The sequence below is a fragment of the Rhinatrema bivittatum genome, chromosome 1 (genome assembly GCF_901001135.1).
Source record: "Rhinatrema bivittatum chromosome 1, aRhiBiv1.1, whole genome shotgun sequence".
Lineage (NCBI taxonomy): Eukaryota > Metazoa > Chordata > Amphibia > Gymnophiona > Rhinatrematidae > Rhinatrema > Rhinatrema bivittatum.
In genome coordinates this window covers 144,685,735-144,709,209 of record NC_042615.1, presented here as the reverse complement: position 1 = coordinate 144,709,209, position 23,475 = coordinate 144,685,735, and the positions used below count along the sequence as shown (strand labels likewise).

Genomic DNA, 23,475 nt, shown 5'->3' with positions numbered 1-23,475 from the left:
CTGTTTCCTGACACAGGAGGTATGAACCTATACCCCCCCCCATGTTTGTTGACATACCACATCGACATGTTGGACAGCTGATCTCTGAAAGCCCATAGCGTGTACCTGATTGCCTGGAGCTCTAGGAAATTTGTCAACAATGTTCCAGGGCAGACCAGATCCCTTGAGTGCTGAGCCCATCTACAAGAGCTCCCCAGCCCAGGGTGTACAGATCCATAGTTAGGACAAATTGGGTAGGAGGACTTGGCAAAATAATCCTCCAGTCCAGATTTGAAAGTACGCGCCACCAGGACAAGGAATCCCAGAAGGCCAAGGTGACTCGGATGCAATCCTGGAGGTTCTGCGTGGCCTGAATCCACTGCAACCTCAGGGTCGACTGGGTCTTTCACATATACAAGAATGCCAAGGGAGTGAAATGAACTGTGGTGGCCATGCAGTCCAACAACCTCAACATGTGCCAAATTGACACTTGCTGGCTATGTTGAATCTGTGTTACGATGGCCCTTTGTCAAGGCAGAATGGTCTTGGCCTGAGCCATGTCTAGCAGAGCTCCTATAAAGTCCAAGAGAGGTGACGAACTGAGATAGGACTTGGGGACTTGACTCCAACTCCTGGATGGTCGAGTGTATAGACCTGGCAGCCCCTGCCTGAGAGGGGCTCTTAACCAGCCAATAGTTCAGATAAGGGAAAACATGCACCCCCATCCTGTGGAGGTGCACTGCCACCATGCCCAAGCATTTTGTAAAGATACGTAGGGCTGACGTGAGCTCAAACAGTAACAAGCAGTACGGGAAGTACTGTTTTCCCACTACAAATCTGAGATACTTCAGGTGACTTGGGAAAATCTCGATGTGGGTGTATGCATCCTTCAGATCGAGGGAGCATAGACAATCCTGTTTTTGCAGAAAAGAAATCAAAGTGTCCATGGGAACCATCCTGAACTTTTCCTTTTTGAGAAATCTGTTCAAGGTCCTTAGGTCTAGGATAGGACAGAGTCCTCCTGTTCTCTTTGGAATCAGGAAGTATCTGTAGTAAAATCCCCACCCTCTTTGCCCTGGTGGAATGGGCTTGACTGCTCTGGTCGTCAAGAGGGAGGAGAGCTCTGGGAACAGTACCTCCTGATGTGCTACTGGGCCCCAAAATGGGCTCAGAGGGCAATCTGGCGGGGCATCCAAAAGGTTTAAGCTGTACTCTTGATGGATGATGGAAAGAACCCACAGGTCTGAGGTTACATTGGGCCACTGGTTCGCAAAGAACTATAGCGTGCCACCGACTAGTGGTCCATTGCCCTGGGTACTGGGGTGTCTGGGCTATGCTCCCTACAACAGTGTCAAAACCCTGTCCCTGGAGTTGACTGAGGCACTGACTGGGCCTTAGGAGCTCTCTGCTGCCTGGGACAGCTGTGAGAACTCTGATGTTGCTGACGGGAGTTGAGAGGGCGGAGGATGGTACTTCCTCTCTGGCAAAAGAAAGACTTCTTCTGCCCTGATCTCACAGACATCCTAGATGAGGACATGTCTGGAGTGCTGGTGGAGAGTTGCTGGAGGGTCTCATGGTGATCCCAAAGCTGCGCCACTGCATCCTTCACTTTATCTCAAGAGATTCTCTCCAGTGTACCGCATGTCAGCAAGTCTTTCCTGCACCTCTGGTTGGCGACCCAAAGCCTGCAGCCATACCATTCTACGAGCACAGATTCCTGCTGCAGAGACCGTAGATGCAGTTTCGAAAACATTGTAGGTTGTATGGACCTCGTGTTTTCCACACTCCTTTTCCACCAGCAACATGAGGGTTTCCTGCTGCTGCTAAGGCAACTGCTCGGCCACATCCTGCACCTGCTTCTAGTTGCTCTGTAAGTACTGGCTCATGTAGATCTGGTAGGAAGCTATGTGGGCAATGAGCATAGCTCCCTGAAATACCTTCCTCCCAAGAGTGTTCATCGTTCTGTGATCCTTCCCTGGAGGTGCAGAGGAATAGGTCAGACAATGCTTAGTTCTCTTGACAGCAGATATTACTACCACCGACTGGTGGGGCAGCTGGCGCTTATCGAATCCGGTAGCCTTCTGGATGACATATGCCACATCTGCCTTCTTATATACTGTAGGCACTGTGAGGGGGTGTTCCCAGATTCTCAACAGCAATTCCTTAAGGATGTCGTGCACCGGGACTTCCATGACTTCTTTAGGAGGCTTCCTGAACTAGAGGATCATAAGCATTTTGTGCCTGGCATCCTCCTCAGTTAACAACTGAAAAGGGATGGCTTTAGACATCAACTGGACAAAACCTGCGAACATAAGGTCCTCAGGCGAGGACCTCCTTCTCTCCTCCAGAGTTGGGTCTGAGGCAAGACCATTAGAGGCTTCGTCTGAGACCTTAGTTGAGTCATCCCTCTAGGGGTCATTGGCCAGGATTGGGGGCCCTGGGCACTCTGCCAATGGTACTGGACGGGGGGGGGGGGGGGGCCACAAGCCTCCGTGTCTCAGCTGACCTAGGGGGAGCTTCCTCCTCCGAGGAACAGGTCATGATCACCAGATTAGCAAGGGGAAGCTGTGGTGCCCCGACGTGCATAGACACCATCCCGGGTACAGAAGCTGGTTGGGTTGGTAACATGATGATGCATGTGTGCAGAGATTCCAGTAGTGGCTCCAAGATGGACTTGTACTGGTGCTTTTGGTGCCGATGCTCCGTATCGCCCACTCGACAGCCAACTGCATGTGCCTCTCAAGCTCCTCGTGGAACACTGCTGATGTCAAAACAGATTGGGAAGGAGGAGGCATGATCAGATCCTCTTTGGAACTGAGAGGTGGATCAGTGGTTGGCATCAGGACTGATGGAGTCCATTGAGCACCCCAGCATCAATGGAGGATTGGTTTTCCTCGCCACAGGGTCAGGGTCAGTTTCAGGAGCATCACAGCATGGGCTGGTGCATTCCTGTGCCTGGCACTGTGCACCGATGGGGATCGATGCTTCTTTGGCTTCCCTGGTACTGAGGCCAATAATTTGGAACCCGATGTGGCCTCGAAGAGCTTGACAATAGTTGGTCTCCAGTACCCCTATCAGCCGACAGCATCGATGGCCCTGTTGACATTGATGGCTTGGTGTCCATTGGTGCGGTTCTATGTTCCCTCAATGCTGATGGCACGGTTTTTCCCTACCCAAAGAGGAGCTCCATCTTATCAAATTGGAGGCGATGTCCTTTCAGGGTCATCTGGGTGCATTTCTGGCAACCCTGGACATCATGCGATGGCTCCAGGCAGAGGTCACAGTCATCATGGGGGTCTATTGATGGACTTAGTCCTCAGGCACCGCTGGCATCAGTTAAACCTAGAGGCGGCCACGATGGGACGAAAGAAAAGGGACGCAATTTCAAACTCAATGGCGAAGGGCATCTATGGCTGGTGGGCACCGACTGCACTGCCGCCCTGGGAGTATCAATACAAAAGGAAACTTACCAATAAACGTCAAAAACCCTAAGATGATACAGGGAGAATCAAGAAGGACTCTGTGTTGATCGCTGGCACATAAAAAATACGAACCCACAAAATAATCGCGTGGAAAAAAAGCTTTCCAAAATAGGCCAAAAAGGCCCAAAACATATGAGGCTCAACAACCGCAATGCTACAGATTTGCGGAAAAAGAGAGATTAAAGAGAGACCCTACATGGACATGTTGTATAGAGCATGCTGGGCATGCTCAATGTGATCAAGTCAAACTTCTAGAAACTTTGACACAAGTTTTCTGTGCTAGGGCTCCAACTGATGATGTCAACCATATATGAGGGCTACCATCCTTCGTCCTTGGAGAATATATTTTCAATGTTCAATAGTAGATGGGAATCTGTCTTAAAATTTCATCTAAAAAAAAAAGATTACGCTCAAGAACTGTAAGCAATTCTGCTAGTATTCATTTTAACATAAAATGTCATAGCAGTTAAAATGGTCTTAGATCAGCCAAGAATACTTACAGATTTCTGGTCGGCCATTAGCTGCAATCTGGAATTCACACAGGGCTTTCCAAAAATACTGTACAACACTAGTGCTCTGAGGCCTTTTTAAAGTTCTAAGTATGGTTAGAATAAATCATCTGCTAACACAGCTGGCCTGAGGTGCTAAACCCAATCATAGCCCCAATTATATGAACCCAAATAAAGAGCAAAAAGAAAGGGCAGCATTTAAAAGAAAATAAACTGCTATAGAATCACAATTGCCATACCCGAAAAAGCATTTTGCAAATTAACCTGTTCTGCACCAAAAATATATTTATTAAAAGCACATTCACAAATATTTGTAACCTGTTGGAATTAATTTCATGATCATTAAAGATTTATGATTCCATTAAGATACCCAATCAGGTTAGAAATATTGAACACAAATCAGATAATTAGTGAGAGAGATAAAAATTATTTTGAAAGGGATGCAAAAGCAATAACAGTGCTAGAAAAAACCCAGATCAGCCATGCACCAGCCTACATTTCTCCCCACCTCAGGCAGCTGGCCATTAGCACTATCTGGAAGGGAAACTTCTAGACTTGGGGTTTCATCACTGATTGGAAGCACCTCTTCTGTTGTCACACTGCTAGCAGAGTCTTGAAATTGAAGGAATGAATCCACGTGGTCTGGTAATGTTTCATCTACAGGAGGATCACTGCTTAGCTAAGAAAAGGGAAAAAGAGGACACCATACTGACAAAATTCTTAAAGCAACTTTGAGAAAGGCTAAATTTTTGTTCAACCGATAAATTCTAAACCTTTTCAAAAATACATCTGTAATAAAATGAAAAGGAAATGGGAGCCACTATGGGAAAGAAAGTTCCCTTTCTTTAGCTGGGATGAAAACTGGAAGATTGGTGTTACTGCTCCAAGTTTCAAACGTGCTAATTCAACCTGTTTTTGTGTCTTAGATGGAAAGAACAATAAATGCCTGGAACCATTCAACACAAAAATCATACATTCTATCTACATTCTGGAAAAAAGGACTGAAAAAGGCATACTCAAATCTCTTTATGAACTGAGATGCAAACTGAACAACTAATTAATCAGGGTTAAATGAAAATCTGACAAAACCCACACAGTTGTCGACAGTTTGAGGGCAGAAAAAGGCCAATCCGGTCTTGGTGGGTTAGAAATTGTTCAGGTTTTCAGGAAAAGCAAAACAAGTAAATTAATCTGATCCTCAGTCCAACTATCCTGGTCTTAGCTACAGTATCTGCCAACGACAAACTTATTTCCCTTGTCCTCTCTGCAATCATACAAAAACAACTTCCAGTGACTTACTATGTGAGACTGAGCTAGTATTTGACTAGCAGTCAGTGTTTCCTCTTCTGAAGATTCATCAGTATCTTCTGGATTGGTTAAATTTAGGCTGGGTGTGCTACCAGAGTATGGATATTCCTGGAGGGATGGAGTGTCTCCTTTGTCAATACTGTCAAGAGAGCGCCTGCGCACGCCCCAGTTAAAGTTGTCCATACTTTCACCCTGAAATAGAAAGCAACATTATTTAAGAACACTAATACAATGATACCATTTAAACATATTGTGGGCAATTTTGAGCATCTTGCATAGTTGCAAAATATATGGTTTTATTTACAGTGAATACCTGGTAGTTAATTTTAATAGGAAAACAAGATGGGTAGTTTCCCTTTCGAAAAAAAGAGCTAGCATAAAATATGCACACTAAAAGTGCTCATGTGCTTCGTACCTAGGAGGTCGAAGGAGGGTAAAGTAACATATATTTAAAAAAATGCCCAGTATGTGTTATACTCCCAGACATAAACATGTCCAAAGAAACGCCCCTTTCTAGAATGGCTAACAGCGTGTGTGGTGAACACTGTGCACAGTTTTTAGCCGCTTTGAAGGTGGAGGGGGTGGGAGGGGGAGGCAATTTTTCAGACGGGTCAAGTTACTCAGGTAAATTAGTATTTGCCTGTGTAAATGGCTTTGATAAATGAACCCCTTGTATTTTATGCAAAAAAAAAAAAAAAAGTGGAATATTTTGATGATTTGAGCCTTTCACGATTTTTTTTTTTTTTAGTTTTAACACCCAGCTAAAAACATTTCCATTGAAGGACTACAGTATGTAGCAAATCAGTTTAATCTTCAATTAGTTTTTAAATGAACTTCAGCAAGTTTAGTTTTATCAATGTTTTGTATTGCAAGGCCAGTTTATCAGTTAATAAGACATCTGTTGCAATACATACACATCAGACTACAAAGCGCAAACAAACACACCACAGATGAGTACAGATGAAACATCACTGCACCAGGCTGCAACTTACCTGCAGCTCCTGGTTAGCAAAAAGGAAAACACAGATAATTAGAAAGAACGAGGACAAACATGTAAGTCATGCTATAGCTAGGGGAAAATATTTGATTAGGTCTGATACTGAAGTATACAACAGCATTTCTTATCAGCGATGTCCTATGGTCAAGAGGGACTTACACATTCTCTCTTTGCTATGCAAAGTGGGTATGTAAAGCTAGAAGACAAACACCAAGAACAACATTTCTAGATGTGTGAAACAGTAATTGATACTAGTGATGAGCTTTACGCAGACACCATACTTAGTGATGGAATTTTAAACTAACATAACAACAATATGATTGATACTGATACCAACTAGTCCACCCAATCTACTTGGTTGCCTCTGCCCACATTGCTGTAACCAAGGATTTCTGCCTGCAGGACATCACTCTTTATCCAAGTCAGTTTTGCCATCTTCCTCTTTTGGTCCTCTACCATTCTGAGTAGACCAGCATAAGTTTATGTTATCCCCCTCCATTTTTCCCTGTTCATTGTAATTTCGATGTAAACCGATATGATGTCTCGACTAAATAAATAAATATGTTTAACACCCAGAACCCTGAATTCTTTTAACCAACTTCTCCCCATACCTGTTCTTACCAATATCCTATGCATCTGTCCCAAGCATGTTTAAATTCAGTCATAGTTTTGTTTTCCATCTCTGCAGGCATTAATTTATCAGATTTTTATATTCCACTTTTCGGCACTTCAAAGTGGATTACCATTCAGGTACTGTAATAAGGCAGTATTTCCTCTAAGCCTCACTCCCTCCAGCTTCATATTATGACCCCTTATCCCGGAATTTCTTTTTACAAGGAACATTCCACTGTCTTGTATTTCTCATTGAAGCCTGATAAAAATGTGAATGTTTCAATCATATATATTCCTTCTTTCACAAGTCTGATTTGATTAACATGACAGATGAACTGTTAGACTTCAAAACTTGACTGATTTTTAGCTACAGTTTGTCTTAACCATTTTAAGGGCTTTCTATTACATTTGTGACTACTTTTTGGCCAAGAAGTTTCCTCTTCTTTCTTCGGGTTTACAGTTTAATTGAAACTAGCCTCTATTGGTCTACATATAGTGCCATGAATTTTCATTTACAACTAAAAGGGCTCCTCCTCTCCCCTACCCCATTTAGTAAAGTCATCACAGCAACAATCCTCAGTCACAGAATAAGATTTCCTCCAGAAACCAGTAGGTGTGCACTCCAAGTCTAAGTAGAAGACATCACTGCTGAGTGATGGATAAATGAATAGGACTCTGATCCTCCCTCCACCATGGGTCTATAAATGTTGCTGCAGGAGTATTTCCTGCTCTGGTTGGCTTGAAGAGCATAAGCCTGGTTCAGGAATCAATTCTCAATCTTCAAAATGGCAATACACAATACTAGCACTATGTCATTGGGCCAACTGTTACATTTATATAGAACTTAAGCACTATAGTGCAATTCTTTCTCAGTTAGAATTGTGCATTTTACTCACCATATCTTAACTCCAGTCCAAGTGCCATACACAGGTGTGATCGTCAGAATTTATACAATAAGTATTGCAAACCAGCTTAATTGCCATAATTTGGCTATCCTGAACAGACCTGTGTTCAGCACTTGAGGACTAGAATTATCAACTAAGGCTGTCTCTGAAATATTTTTTTCTAATTCCCCTTCCCATTGTTTGCACAGTGTTTGGTTGTAATGTGTTGGAAGTATTTGACATTTTGTCTCCTTTGAAGAACAGTCAAGATGTTGCCAAGAATATGACTCAGAAGTGGTAAAAGTAACAAAAGACAGCAAGTAGAGTATTTACTGGCCTATAAAGTAATGTCCAGAGCTAGTTTCTACCTGGCACTATAACAACTTCATGACACATTCTGCTGATTATTTTTGTTTGTTTCTCTGTCACATTAGTGGGCCATGTGACTGTACTCAGCAACAGACAGACATCTGATTTAGAGCTTTCTGGAAACACTAAAGGCTTTCACCTTGAGAATGGGAATTACTGCTGCAGCATTGTTGCTCTCCTCAGTTCTGATAAGAGAGCTTGGACTGAGGAAGATCAATTACAAAACAGGGAGGAAAGAGTGACTACATAACTGCTGAACTGCTGTCTTCAGAAAATACCTGGTTAGGTAAGCAACTCTGCTTTCTTTGAAGGCAAGTAGTTCACTGTAGTCACACAAAATGGATTTCCTAGCTAAGGCTGGTCTTCAACATAAAAGAGGGTCAATCATCAATAGAACCACTAGTGGGCAGCAGAACAAGACATTATTTGGTGAAAAAGCCCTTTGGTTTGGGGGCTTTTTATATTTTCTCATTATAATTTTAATTTTATTTTTTGATGCTACTTGTGTATTATGTTATTATGTAGTTTTATGCAATTGTGAAATTTTAATATTTTTGTAAACTTGTCCAGAGTCCTATGTGAAAGGGCAGTATATAAATGAAATAAATATACGGTAATAAGAGAGAAAACCTGAAATCATATAATTGGCCCTGTGTGGGTAGAATTGGGCTCTATCCCTCAAAGAGATCGTGAAACTGATAGTCCAAACTTATTATTTTGCTGACACATTGTCTAAACAGTAATGGGATATAAATGTGTAGACAGAACTCCATGTTACAGCCTTGCAAATCTCTTAGTGGATGTGAACCTTAAGTGGGTAACCAACATTTCCATGGTCCTGACATTATGGACCTAGATATGGTTCTTTGAGTTTGGGACTGCATGGCATAACAAAAGGAGAAACAATCTGTTATGCCATTTAAAATAGTATGTTTTGTCCCTACAATCCTAGGCCTATTTGAGTCAAAAGACTGTCTGGACTTTCTATGCACTGGCGTTCATTCAAGATAGATGGAAGCTCTTTTGCAGTTCAAGGAGTGAAGAATCTGTTCATCTTTGTGGAAATGTGGCCTGAGAAAAAGTTTTGGAAGGGCAACTAGAAAACTTGAAAAAAATGGCCAATATGGACTAGTAAGAACCTGCAATGAGGAAATAAACTTCTCATGCTGGCTGGTTGATTACAAAATAGTAAATAAAATAAATTACCATCAAAATCCTTCCTAAGATAATAAAACTATGACTTTTTAAAGAATGAAGAAAATCACAAAGAGACTGATATCCAGCATTTTAAACATTCGACCACAGTCAGCATCCGCTGCTTGGCTGGAAAGGTTCAGGGGAATAGGCATAACGGGGAGGAGTTGAGTATGCCAGATAACTTATATGGCTAACTCCAATATTCAGAATTAGTTGGATAACTTATCCGGCTAACTCTAGTCTCTCCGTAGACCTGGATATATTCAGTGGCTTGGCTGCACTGCTGAATATATAGGCTAAGTTATGGACTACAAAGTACAGGGCCACAGAAGTTAACCTAATGTATTCAGTGGACCAAAATGATTCAAGGAGAACAGTGGTACCACTGCAGTACTCTGATGCAAAAGCTGAAAACGCCTTTAGATCTGTCCAGAAAGCTCTGGAACATATATCTACTCTATACCATGCATGGTTACAGAACTGTAGCTATCGTAAGATGAATGTGGCCTGGGCCATAGGTGCCACTACTGGAAAGGCGTACTGCCGATTGGGTGCATGAGGATAGTTATGGCTCAAGTGAGCTGAAAAAAGGAGGTGGGTTTTGGGAAGGCTCATGCAGCCAGAAAGAGACTGCGTAGGTTGGCCTACACAACAGGACTGAGCCTGGTCTTTCCTTGGTTCTTATGGGTGTAAGAAATGTAAGAAAGAGGATGCTATGCTTCAGGTGGGAGGCCTGTTAGAAGCTGGTCTAAGAGAGGAGAAAGGGACAAGCTTTGAGGAAGAGGGAGAGTATTGTGCTTAATGGTGAAGGGGGGAGAGAATCAGATGAGTGCTGGGGTTCAGCACGAGAAGGAGGAGTGCGCTGCCTGGCTTCACTCGTGGGAAGAGTGCTAGGATCCATCCTTTGAGAGGGAATGCAGGGGAAAAGGGGGAGAGTTCTGGGGTCCAATCCATAGTCACACAAGTGGGCCATGTGATCATGAAGGGAGAGTGCTGGGTCCATCCTGGCAGGTTGGGTTGAGGATGGGGTGGGAAGGGTGAGATTGCTGGGGTCTTTCCTCCACTAATTCACAGGAGTCTCAGTGTGACCAGAACTTTGTTTCTCAGGTATGCATTTTGGGGTTTCCAGATCAATTTTTGCCTACTTGTTTCTATTTCTAATTTGTGGACCCTTACTTAGTCTGTATTTGGCGAGGGTCATTTTGTGCTCTGCGTGAGAGAGGTGAAGGATTTTGCTAATGTTTAGTTTTCTGTAGTGATCTGTAACTGTCCAGCTTGTTCTACTTTTCCAGTAGGTGGTATATTAGTGTTCTAGGGCCGTGTAATATTTGCGGTGCTTCCTTTTCATAGAAGGGTTGTTGCGGTGTCTATTCTGTTAGTGCTATAATGGTATGGTATGTTTCCTATGAAGACTGAGTGTTTTTGGCAGAATTTTGAAGTGCATCATGTGCTTGCCAGCAAAAGGAACTTATTTTACTGTTAATGAGATCTATAACTTAGCTGAATTATAGGATTTCTGATCACATTAAATAGAAACAAAAAAAGTACGTTCATTGAAGCCAATGCCTTCACTCATAAAGGCCATCAGAAGCACTTGGTTTACAATTTAATCATCACTTGCCAAAAACACTTCTTTAACTGACTTTTGAAATGGCCAACTTCTAAAATGTTCTTATATTTCCACAAATGTCCTTTAAAATCACTTAAAAAATTATTTATTATATAATAGCTGATGGTAATATTGGTAACTAAATCTCACAGGATCTAGCTTAAAAAACCAGAGATGTATCGATTTCTCAAAACTTCATACAGATAATTTACCAGCTGTTTTGGAAATTATCTCCATGCTGATCTAGTCTATGGTTTTGCCAAACTAGGTTTCTTCAAGGAGATTAACAATAAAGTGCTGATGTTTTCACATAGTAGCCTCTTCTTTGCAACATGGCAAAGAGGAGGCTTATTTATAATGAGGTCTATATTCAAAAGCCATTAGACAGATAATGTAATAGTTATTCCTAAAAATGTCTTACCCGGCCATATTCAGTTAAATTCTAGCTAGCTATTACGTTAGGTGGCTAGAATTTAGCTGGATAACTTAGGGGTGGTCCAAGGGCATAACTGAGAAGAACTGAATTAGCCAGCTAACTCTAATATTCAGAGTAAGCCGTATGACTTAGCTGGTTAAATGTGGTTGAGTCAAAGTGCTGTTCTAAAGTTAGCCGATAAGGGCTGGATTTACTAATACCGCTGGGCTCTTTGAATCCCATGGTAACGGAGGGCGAAACAGGGGGGGGCGGTCCTGCAATCGCTGCCGGCATCGCGCCAAATAACTACACCATAAAAGGTGTAGTTATTCGGTGCGAAACTGGCAGCGAAAAAGCAGCGTACCTTTTGCTGTCGGCGAAGTCTTCGCAGTGTCAGCCCCGGTGCCACCCCGACTCCCCCTCTTCCGGGGCTGATGCTGCCCCGACTCCGCCCCGATCTTGGTATCATGTGCGATCCACTTGGAAAATGACCCCCTTAGTAAGATAGCCAGCTATATTCAATAGTGTGGCTGCACTGTTGAATAGGCTTCCAAAGTTAGCCGGATAAGCTTATCAGTGTAGGTAACGGCTTCAAAGAGCACCTCTTTTTCACTTCTATTGAATTACAGGATTTATTTTTTTTAATTTTAAAACATTTAACACTCTCCTAGCTCATGACAACATATATTAGGTACAGGGTGAAAGCACACTACTTGGCCATAGGTGCCAAATTACCTGGCTATGATTCTGCATTATGACATGGCCCACTTAATGTGACTTTGGTGACCTGCTGGTCTTCAAAGAAATGTATTTGTTGTCATGCTTTTTAGTAGCAAAAATGTATATATGCAAAACAAGAGACTTAAGTAATCAATTTGAAAAAAAAAAAAAAGCAATTAAGATTGTAACAGTAATGAGGTATTTGCTTTACATTTTTCAACAAACAAAAATACATTTTCAAACAACAGGCCTGGAGCTTTACCTCAGCATCTTCCAATTCAACATCTAAAAAGTCGAAGTCCTTGAAAACTCCAAATTGCTGTTCACTGCCATTATCTTCCACTACCACTTCCTCTTCTTGAATGACTTCCTCTGTTGTAGAAATAAGGCTGGTCTGTTGGTCTCCAACTTCTAGGTCCTCATTAGAGGAGAAAATCACCTGCAGGGAACAACAACATTAAAAGCCATTGACATACTTGAACCCAGTGAGGTAAGCATGTAGAGGCATCATGACTCAGTAGGCATAGATGCTTTCACAGCTGAAGACCAATTTCATTTTCTTAATTAACATCACAGTTAGGAACTGCAAGTACTATAAGAGGCTAATCAGAATTAATTTATGAACACCGCCTGAGTATTCAATGACTATTAATGGACTTTAGAGGCACTTACTGATGGATTTTTAGGGAGACCAGACTCTGGACCACACAGTGAGAGCACATTCATTAATTTCTCTCTTGTCCTTCTCTGAAACATAACAAATCATCTTATATCATATGTATCACTATAGAAAATCTTTCAGGTAGAAAGAAAATAAAAATGCAGCATGTTCTATAAAAATACATGGCTACTCATATATACCAGTAATACAGTTACTTAAGTTACCACAACTAATAAAAATATAAGGCAATAGATTTTAGAAGTTGAAGTATTATTAAAAAAAAAAGTGATGCTTTTACATATGATCAAATAAGCATTATTTGAAGATGATCACTTATTTTTACCCAATTCAGAAAATAATTTACAGTTATTTGGATAAACCTTTTATCAAATTCTTTGTCTTCAAATTAAATTTAGACAAATCTGAGACACTGGATATCAAAGGAGGTTTGCAGAAAATATGGCAGGGTGACTCTCCCCTAAACATGTATGTGGTTTCTGGACATATGTGGGCCCATTTATTCAATGAAAAATATGTTCCAAACATTCTCCTCTTAAGACAGAGAAGAACCTAACTAGGTGGATTAATCCCACCTGCCACTATTTGGTGGGATTCCACTGGTCAAGATAATTATTTTCCCTCTAATTTCTATATCCTAAAAATGCTCCCTTTGATAAGAAATGAATATGAATAGGATTCTTAGGTGTTTTATCTGACACAAAAAGGGGTTGAATTAGTACACATCTGAAAGTTGTGAGCTGTAGCACAAATCAAGACTTTAACCCATTCTATCTGGAAAGAAAACAAACCTAGATTTGTCCAGGAGGATGCCCTACTGAGAACGGTTTGCTCTCATTAATTTAAAAAAATACAGTGTAGCATGTTTGCTTGGACATGCCAGATATTGGCTCTCAAATTGCTTGACATAAAGGGCACTGTAGTTTGAGGGGAAAATTAATATATCTTCTAAATGTGAAACTTGTTTTCCATGCTGAATCAGAATATGTTGATAAAAAGGTAAGGGAGAGTGGTTTTTTTGTTTTTTGTTTTTTTTTTTTAAGTCAGATGAGCAAGGAAGCTAGTCAGAAAAATTTTAAATGTATCCCTTAAGTGAATCCACTGCTGCTGTTTGTCTTGTGGTTCCAGTTCCACTTTCCCTTTCCTTGCATGCTTTACTTCTGATTGATTTACAGAAATAGCTCAGTATGCTAGCAGGGCTGATGTTAGATACATTGGAACTCAGGGTAGGAACTAAGGAGTGGGACCAGCCAGTGCCAGGTACCCTAGTGCTCTGCCTCAATGACATTACAAAGTTTTGTTAAGGGGACCCCCTTTTGGTACCAGGGCCTCGGGCAATTGTCCTGCTTGCCCCTTCCCTTCAGAGAGAAGCTGAAAAGTGCTACCGCCATAAAAATCTTGAAGACAAGAGTCTGGAGAAAGAGAGATTGAGCAATTAAGGACTCATCTTTGTAAATATAATTTGGTGCTCTGAGACAAAATTAAATTGTGTCTATATCTTTGGGAATCTTTTGAGCTGGCCCTGTTGACCACTAAATGTACCTATGAATGTTATCTCAGTATTACAATTTTAAAACCAAGTGGGAGAGAGGAAATCACACCATCTAATATTTTAGTATAACCTGGGAATGATATGTGTACTGATTTTTAATGAATTTTTTACATGAAGATTAAAAGATATTATAGTACTTGAGCTTTGAGGCAGCAAAATTCCCTTCAGATTTGAAGCTACATAATTCCTTCAGAGGATGGAACCTAGGGGGTCATTCATCAAATCGCGTTAGGGCCCTAACGTCATAACGCATGCAATAAACAACGCATTGCGAGATGTGTATGCAAATTCTAAAAATGTAGTCAAAAGGGAGGAGTTTGGGTGGAGTTTAGGAAAATTAGGGGTGTTTAACGTTGCATGTGATAGCATAACGCATGCTATAATGCCAGAAATAACGACACCTTTTTTCCTGGCATTATGCTGTGCGTTATGTCCGAAATGGGATTTGCGATATTTATCGCAAATATATAAATATCGCGGCACACATATTAATCAACTTTTTATACCACTATAAGAGGGGCCATTCTGAACTCGGGGTTAGGTTTTGGTGGTGCCCAAGGTTTTGAGGGACAGTTTTACATGCACAGTCAGAGGTACACACAGCACGATAGACATCAGTGAAGAATTAATGTGATTTGGAGTGATGAAAGGTATAAAAAGATGAGATTTGTACAATGTACTCTCGACCTAGTTTAATGCACTGCTATCAAGCTAGGTTGAGAGTACAATGTGCAAATCTCATCTTTGTGTATCTTTCATCACTCCAAATCACATAAAATCTTCAATGATGTCTACTGTGCTGTTCGTACCTCTGACCGTGCATGTAAATCTGCCCCCCCAAAACCTAGGCCACAACCAAAACTTCATCCCATGTGATTAGTTGCCCCTCTTACAGTGGTATAGTTTACTTATATGATCATATAGAGTTTCTCTCTCTCTGTGCAGGCGCTATTCTTGCAACATTTATAGCAAAATGATGAATCTATTCCCTAGTTTGTCTTCAAAGTTCATATATTATATAGCATCTTTTATTTTGGCCAAATAAAAGGTATCACAAGCTACTTAGATTCCAGTTTTCTCCATGACCAATATGGCTACTAGAACTCTGTACCTCTGAAGAGAAAGATGGCTTGTCATCATTCATAAACTCTCTGCATTCTCACCTTCTCCTTCCTTAATAAATAAAATGATATACACTAATTTTTTCTGTCACTCTCCCATTCCTAAATTAGGTTTTTAATTTTTTCATCTATTTTTATTCAGCTGTCTATGCCTCTAACCACCTTTTCACACCCTCTTTCAACCTGCAAGAATAAATTTTGTTTTAAACACATCTCAAATCCATGAAACTGCCATATAAGATATTAAAATAATTTAAAATCACCAAATTAAAGTTTAACATAGCAATTTTTCATATCATACTCAACTTCTATTTTTCTGTGTTTTTATTTACCTGAGACAGCTGGGGTCTTTTCCAGCTGACAGGTACAAGTGCATTGGAATTAGAACCTGATGAAGTGGAAGATGTACTCCGAGTGACTGCAATGACTTTAGGTTTCCCATTTCTACCAGCTGCACTGTGTTGATCACCATACTTTTGCCCAATTATTGGAGTCTGCCAAATAGAAAATTATAACTTGCAATCAAAATACTATCATTAGATTATCTAGCCCAGGTTTATAATTACAAACAGCAATTAGATGGAAATATGCTGCACAATAGAAAATCTTACTATGAAAGAGAACTATAAGAAGACTACATCTTGGTGAATCAAATGAAAAATTAACTGTCTTTTTGTGATAACTTTAAGAAGTGCAACAAAATGGACAACTCTGAAGGAGTAGACTGAATGAGAAATGATCTAAGGAAGCTTTAGTCAAATGCTTGGCAGCTCAGTTTCAATGGAAAGAAATGCCAAGTCATGCATATGGAGTGCTGGAATCCATGAGAGTCGAGATAGTGATGTGCACCAAGCAGACTAGATACCTCAAGGTGATCATTTCAGGTGATCTTAAGGTAAGAGAACAGTGCAACAAGATGGTGGCCCCAAATAGAGGCATGCTAGGATGCATAGAGAGAAGAAAAACCAGTAGAAATAAAAGAACGCAATATTCCCTCCATACAACATAAGAAATTGCCATTCTAGGTTAGACTAAGGGTCCATCAAGCCCAGCATCCTGTTTCCAACAGAGGCCAAACAAGGCCACAAGAACCTGGCAAGTACCCAGGTTCATAAAATCTCATCTAGAGTACTGTGTCCAATATGGGAGGCCATACCTCCAAAAGGACATAGAAAAAGAATGATAGTCCAGAGAAAGGCTATCAAAATGGTATAGTATCTAGACAAAAGCCTTGAGATTAGATTTAAGGACCTAAATATATATAACTAGAGCGAAGAAGAGAGGGATGGAGGGATATGACATTCAAATACTCCAACCATACAAATAAAGGACAAGAAGCATATGTTTCTCAGTGAAAAGGAACATCTAAAGCAAGAGGTCATGATATGAGGCTTGAACAGGGTAGATTTAGGCATATCATCATAACATCTTTTTCTTCATGCAAGGGATGATGGCTGAAAAGAATAGTATCCTAGTGGAAGTGGTAGAGTCAAAGGTGGTATCTGTATTGGATAAGCATAAAACCATCTTAACTGAAAAGACAGGAAGGGGAAGCTATAAATTAACTATAGTCTATGGCATTTCAAAAGGAAATAAATTAGGCAGACCAGGTGTGCCTTATTTTCCTTATCTGCCATAATATTCACATTTAAAATAGAAAGCTGGTTTCGACACATATAATATGGAACAAATGCCCTAGCAAGTAAAGTTGTTCACTTATAATGTTCTCAAAGACAGCAATTCATACATTAAATTTGCGTATTGTGGCTTGGTAAAACAGATGGATTCTTCCAAAGTTTTGTCAAAGGGAAAATAAGCCCTTCACTGCTCATATGCAGCAATTCCTGTTCTGCAGCAACTCAGTTTAACATAAAAGCTTTGACTGGGATTAGAAAAACGCAAAGGAAGAAGAGGAGGATTGTGTGGCTGCAGAACTGCTATGTTCAGAGAATATTTGTTAGCAGTAAGCAACTTCACTTTTGCTGAAGACAAACAATTCATCAATTTGTACACATAAGACTTCCTATCTAAGGGCTGACTTCAGCAAACAGAGAATAACCAACAAGGCCAGACAACAAATGGAAATAGTTTTCTTGGGGAAAAATCCTTATATTTTTTAATTTCTTTTTCAAATGGGACAAACTACCCAAAGTTATAAATATGAATCCGAGAAGGGATGGAAAGTGGTACTAATCTTCAAAGAGTCTATGGATAGTCCAAACCTACTATGCCCCTTTGGGAGGCCATGTCCAGACACTAATGGGATGTGAATGCAGGGCTGGTTCTATAATAAGGCAGGGTGAGGAGACAGCCTCAAGTGGCAAAATTAGAGGGGCAGTAGTATGTACCCCACCCAAAAGCACCCCAGCCGCAGCTGCCTCACTTTGAGGAAAGCAGAGTTGCTTACCTGTAACAGGTGTACTCCTAGGACAGCAGGATGTTCGTCCTCATAGATGGGTGACATCATCAGATGCAGCCAGGCACAGAAAACTTTGTCATTTTCTAGAACTTTGACTGGCACACTGAGCATGCCCAGCATGCCACTATCTGTGAGTCCACGCGGGGTCCCTCTTCAGTCTTGTAACATTGAATTCACGAGCAAAAAAATAAAACAACAAAATGCAGGAGAACCCAACTCCACGGGGTGGCAGGTGGGTTTCCTGAGGATTAACATCCTGCTATCCTAGAAGAACACCTGTTACAGGTAAGTAACTCTTTCTCTTAGGACAAGCAAGATGGTAATCCTCCACAGATGGGTGAATACCAAGCTACAGGCTGCTTCCAATAATGAGTATGACCAACCAGTACTGAACTGTGTGCCAACAGGCACAAAAAGAACTGCGGTGCTGTTGGTAACATGGGGAGATAGCCTGAACACAAAGAATGGGCCCTAGGCAGGGAGAGTTGGGTTTAAGCCAGGAAGAGGTTTCAAAGGACAGATTGGCTGAAGCTACTGTCTTGCCGACCATCCTTGTCCAAGCATTAGTGGGAAGTGAACATATGTAGAGAACACCACGTCACAGCCCTGCAAATTTCGGCAACGGGAACTGCCCGCAGGTGGACCATTGATGTCGCCATAGCTCTCACAGAGTGAGCCTTAACATGGCCTCCAAGCTGAAGGCCCGCTTGTGCAACTGGACAGGGTTTGCTTGCCCACCGCAACTCCCAATTTATTCTTGTCGAAAGATAAGAACATAAGAACTTAAGAAATTGCCATGCTGGGTCAGACCAAGGGTCCATCAAGCTCAGCATCCTGTTTCCAACAGAGGCCAAACCAGGCCACAAGAACCTGGCAATTATCCAAACACTAAGAAGATCCCATGCTACTGATGCAATTAATAGCAGTGGCTATTCCCTAAGTAAACTTGATTAATAGCTGGTAATGGACTTCTCCTCCAAGAACTTATCCAAACCTTTTTTGAACCCAGCTACACTAACTGCTCTAAACACATCCTCTGGCAACAAATTTCAGAGCTTAATTGTGCGCTGAGTGAAAAATAATTTTCTCCGATTAGTCTTAAATGTGCTACTTGCTAACTTCATGGAATGCTCCCTAGTCCTATTATCCGAAAGTGTAAATAACTGATTCACATCTACTCATTCAAGACCTCTCATGATCTTAAAGACCTCTATCATATGCCCCCTCAGCCGTCTCTTCTCCAATCTGAACAGCCCTAACATAATATCCTCCCATGACGATTTCATTATGGTGCACTAAAACTACATGGATCAGGATGATAAAGGGCATGATAACTCTTTAGTACATAGGGCAGTAACTTAGGATAATAAAAGCATTTTTGACTTTTGGTACATCTTTCTGTAAGAGTAGGAGTAGGCGTGTTAATGCTGGTTTCCTGATCAAATATTTCACACTGACGATCGACTGTGCAGAGTCACGCACACCCACTGCTTCCTGCTTCTCATGGAGCTGCTGCCCACTCTTCAGACTCCAGTGAAAATGCATCTCTTTGTTATTTCCTTCAGGTCTAAGCTGTCATTTCCCTTCTTGATGCTGCCTGCCTCTAACTATGGGATGGTGATGTGGGAAAACACCCTATCTGCTCCTTGATACTTTTCTGCAGATGTGAGGTTGTGGGCTGCTTGTCTGTCAGTTCACTGGAGGAGGAGGCTAAGGGACTGGTTTGGAAGACAAACTTCCTCGTTTTTTTTTTTTTTTTGGGCTTTTCTGCTGCTTCGACTGGTAGTTGGGGACCCCAGGCGAGTACTGGTGGTCTCCACTGAAACCAACACTCACTAGTGTTTTTAAGAATGATGCTGCATGCCACTGTTTGTAAGATGGTTCAGTACCATTCCTCTACTGATGGCCTTAAAACAGTAAATGACTTCTGTAAATCACTGGTCCTCCCTAACTTCAAAGTGCTTCCATCCCTCTGATGTCCTGCAGAGTCCTCTCTCGCTCTCTGGATCTTTGGGTACTGCGGCTGGGATTGGGACTGGGGGTGAACCAGGAGGGAAAAGGCCAGGGGTATATCTCCATGCTCTGTACTATGTACTGTTTTTGGACAAACAGTATCACTTTTTGCCTCCTGAAACTGCTCAGTAGAGGATATCACACCAAAGACTTCCTGAGCTACTTGAGTTTCTATATCATCTGAGACTCCCCCCCCCCCCCCCCCACTTGATCCATCCGAATCAGATATGAAGAGATGAGTGCATTGTCTGTGGCCTGCTGTATGTTCTAAATAGAAGGCTAAGGCCCCTCTTGCAGTCCAACGTGTGTAGAGCCCGTTTGCCCTAATATGAACGGGGCCTCGGAAAAAAGGTGGGTAGAGCAATGGATTGACTGAGGTGAAAATCACTCACCAACTTAGGAAGGAACTTGGGATGCATACGCAGAACCATCCTATTATGAAAGAATTTTGTATAGGGCAGATACATAACCAAGGCCTGAAGCTCACTCACTAACCCTAGGAGCCGAAGTGACTGCCACCAGGGAAGAGAAACTTCCAGGTGAAGAAATTCAAATCGCAGGAAGGCATAGGCTCAAAAAGATCTCACATGAGCCATGCCAACACCACGCTGAGGTCCCAGGACACAACAGGAGGCCAGAGGGGGTGTTTCAGTGGAAGCAGGCCCTGCATAAACCATTCTACTATGGGCTGCACAGAGATAGACATGCCAGCAACACCCTGATGGTAAGCAACAATGGCACTCAAGAGGACCCTGACCAAGGTGGTTTTCAGCCCAGCCTCGGAGAGGTGCCACAGATAGTCCAGTAACTTCAGAGTGGGACAGGCAAAAGAATCGAAGCCAAGCCCCTTGAACAGACAGAGAATCTTCTCCACTTTAGTCATAAGACTTCCTGGTGGAAGGCTTCCTGGAAGCTAAAAGCACCTGAGACATGTCATCAGAGAGATCCAGGGGCTGCAAGACTAGGCGCTTAACATCCAGGCCGACAAGGCTAATGCCCGGAGGTTTGGATGGCGCAGACTGCCCTGATCCTGTGCTATCAGATCGGTGAGGTCCCCAGATGGAAAGGTCTCTGACTGACAGGTCCCAAAGGAGTGGGATCCAGTCCTGTTTGGGCTAGTACGGGGCCACAAGGATCATGTCCCCCCAAGAGAGTCTTCATATGATCATCGGGAAAGGAGGATATGCGTACAGGAGACCTGTGCTCCAATGCTGGGCAAAGGCGTTCAAGGCTGGAAGTCTGTCTGTCCTGAACAGGGAGCAGAATTTGCTCACCTTGCAGTTGCAGGAGGAGGTAAAGAGATCCACATCCGGAGTTCCCTACTGGATGAAAATCTGGGCACCCACTGCTGAATCCAGTGACCACTCGTGTGACTGGAATGTACGACTCAGACGTTCTGCCACCACGTTCATTGCTCCAGCCAAGTACATTGCTCTCAGAAGCATGCCCTGCGACAGAGCCCAGGACCAAATCTGCACTGCCTCTTAGAGGAGGAACGACCCCGTGCCTCCCTGCTTGTTGATGTACCACACTGCCATTTGATTGTCTATCCGGATCAGGACTGCCTTGTGGGACAAGCGGTCTTAAAAGGCCCAAAGGGCATAATGAATTGCCCGAAGCTCCAGGAAGTTGATCTGATATAGAGATTCCTGAGCCGTCCACCAACCCTGCGTGTGGAGGTCGACCACATGTGCCCCCCCCCAACTGCAGGGGGAAGCATTGTGGTAAGCACTACCTGAGATGGGGCAACTTGAAAAGGAACTCCCTGCTCCAGGTTGGAGAGATTCTCCCACCAGGACAGGGAGACCTACAGAGGTGGCATGATGTAATCACGTGCCTTGAGGTCCTGGAATGCCTGCTGCCATTGCGACTGCAATGTCCATTGCACCATGTTACCCCTTTGGCATGCAGAGGCAGGCCAAAGGGGTAACATGGACAGACGCAGCCATGTGGCCCAAAAGATGAAGCAGCAGACAAGCTGCAGACCAAGCTTGCCAGTGATGACAGGGCAAGCACCCGATCGCGGGGCAGAAATGCCTTGGACTGAACAGAGTCCAGTCTGGCTCCTGTGAAGTCCAGATAGGGCGACGGGCAGAGATAGGACTTGGGTAATTGACGAAAGAGACCAGAGACTGCAGCACCTCCTGTTGGGAGGTGCTTTTTATCAGCCAGTTGTCCAAGTAGGGGAACACATTTTGGTTGCCTCTCTCTGCACTCTCCAGTGCAACTATATCTTTTTTGAGATACAGTGACCAGAACTGCACACAGTATTCATGGTGCGGCTTCACCATGGAGTGATACAGAAGCATTATGACACCCACTATTTTATTCGCCAGTCCTTTCCTATTAATTCATAACATTCTGTTTATTTTTTTGACCACCATAGCACACTGAGCTGACGATTTCAATGTATTATCCACTATGGCACTTGGATCTTTTTCCTGGGTGGTAACTCCTACAGCATGTGTTTTTTTTCTTTATATGTATCGCCTTGCACTTGTCTACATTTTATTTCATCTGCCATTTGGATGCCCAATCTTCCAGTCTCACGAAGTCCTCTTGCAATTTATCACAATCCGCTTGAGATTTAACGCTGAATACTTTTGTGTCATCCACAAATTTAAGCACCTCACTTGTCATGCCCCTTTCCAGATCATTTATAAATATATTAAAAAGCACCAGTCCTAGTACAAATCCCTGAGGTACTCCACTGTTTATCTTTTTCCACTGTGAAAACTCTGTTTCCTGTCTTTTAACCAGTTTGCAATCCACAAAAGGACATCGCTTCCTATCCCATGACATTTTAGTTTCCTTAGAAACCTCTCATAAGGGAGTTTTTCAAACGCCTTCTGAAAATCCAAAGGCATTTGCCTCAGGTAGCAGATTGCCTTGAGTTACCCCTGTATGAAAATATGGTGGCATGCAAAAGTTTAGGCAATCCTGGTCAAATTGCATGTTTTGATGGATCTGTAAATGAACAGAAGCTAGCACAACTTCTACAGGTTCCAAGTTAAACAAAACACTTTTCTGCAATTTTTAATGCAACATTACTATTTGCTGGTTACAGACTGAAAAGACCCCTCAAAACAGTGAATGTGTCATTTGCAAATTTTGGACATCCTTCCAGCTGAGCATTACAACTTTTTCTTTTAAAAAATCGTTAATAAGCCCAAAACGATTGGCTCATTAGGCTTTCAATTAGTCTGGTGAAGACAATTCCCACAGTTGAACAAATATTCTAATCCTTCCAACCTTTCAGTTTATGTTTAGTTTTCTGTCTACTTTCAATAACCATGTGCTCCTCTCAGCAGCTGCTTGGGGTTTTGAGAGCTCTTCAGTTTGGAGACGATATGATGGAGGGGATATGATAAGGATTTACAAAAACCTGAGTGGTTTTGAATAAATTGAAATGGAACGGTTGCTCACTCTAACAAACAATAGGACTAATTTAAAAAAATATTTTTTCAGTTAACTAACAACTAAGCTATGGAATTTGTTGCCAGAGAATGTGGTCAAGGCCAGCAGTATAGCACAGTTTAAAAAACATTTGGACAAAGTTCTGGAGGACAGGTCCATAAACAATTATTAGCCAGATAGAACTGTGTCTCCC

General features: G+C 42.2%; 1 protein-coding gene across 11 annotated transcripts in view; it reads right to left on the bottom strand.

Annotated features, from left to right (window-relative positions):
* Nucleotides 1–23,475, bottom strand: part of FRYL (FRY like transcription coactivator) — a 978,233-nt gene that overhangs the window by 82,497 nt on the left and 872,261 nt on the right. For 10 of the 11 annotated variants that reach the window (XM_029588005.1, XM_029588013.1, XM_029587996.1 and 7 more), the window contains 5 exons: nucleotides 15,766–15,927; nucleotides 12,754–12,828; nucleotides 12,344–12,520; nucleotides 5,270–5,470; nucleotides 4,479–4,649 (listed from right to left, as the gene is read on the bottom strand). In XM_029588005.1, coding sequence (XP_029443865.1) covers nucleotides 4,479–4,649; nucleotides 5,270–5,470; nucleotides 12,344–12,520; nucleotides 12,754–12,828; nucleotides 15,766–15,927 — 786 coding nt within the window. The remainder of the gene's footprint in view (nucleotides 1–4,478; nucleotides 4,650–5,269; nucleotides 5,471–12,343; nucleotides 12,521–12,753; nucleotides 12,829–15,765; nucleotides 15,928–23,475) is intronic. The other variant, XM_029587978.1, reaches the window with a different exon arrangement.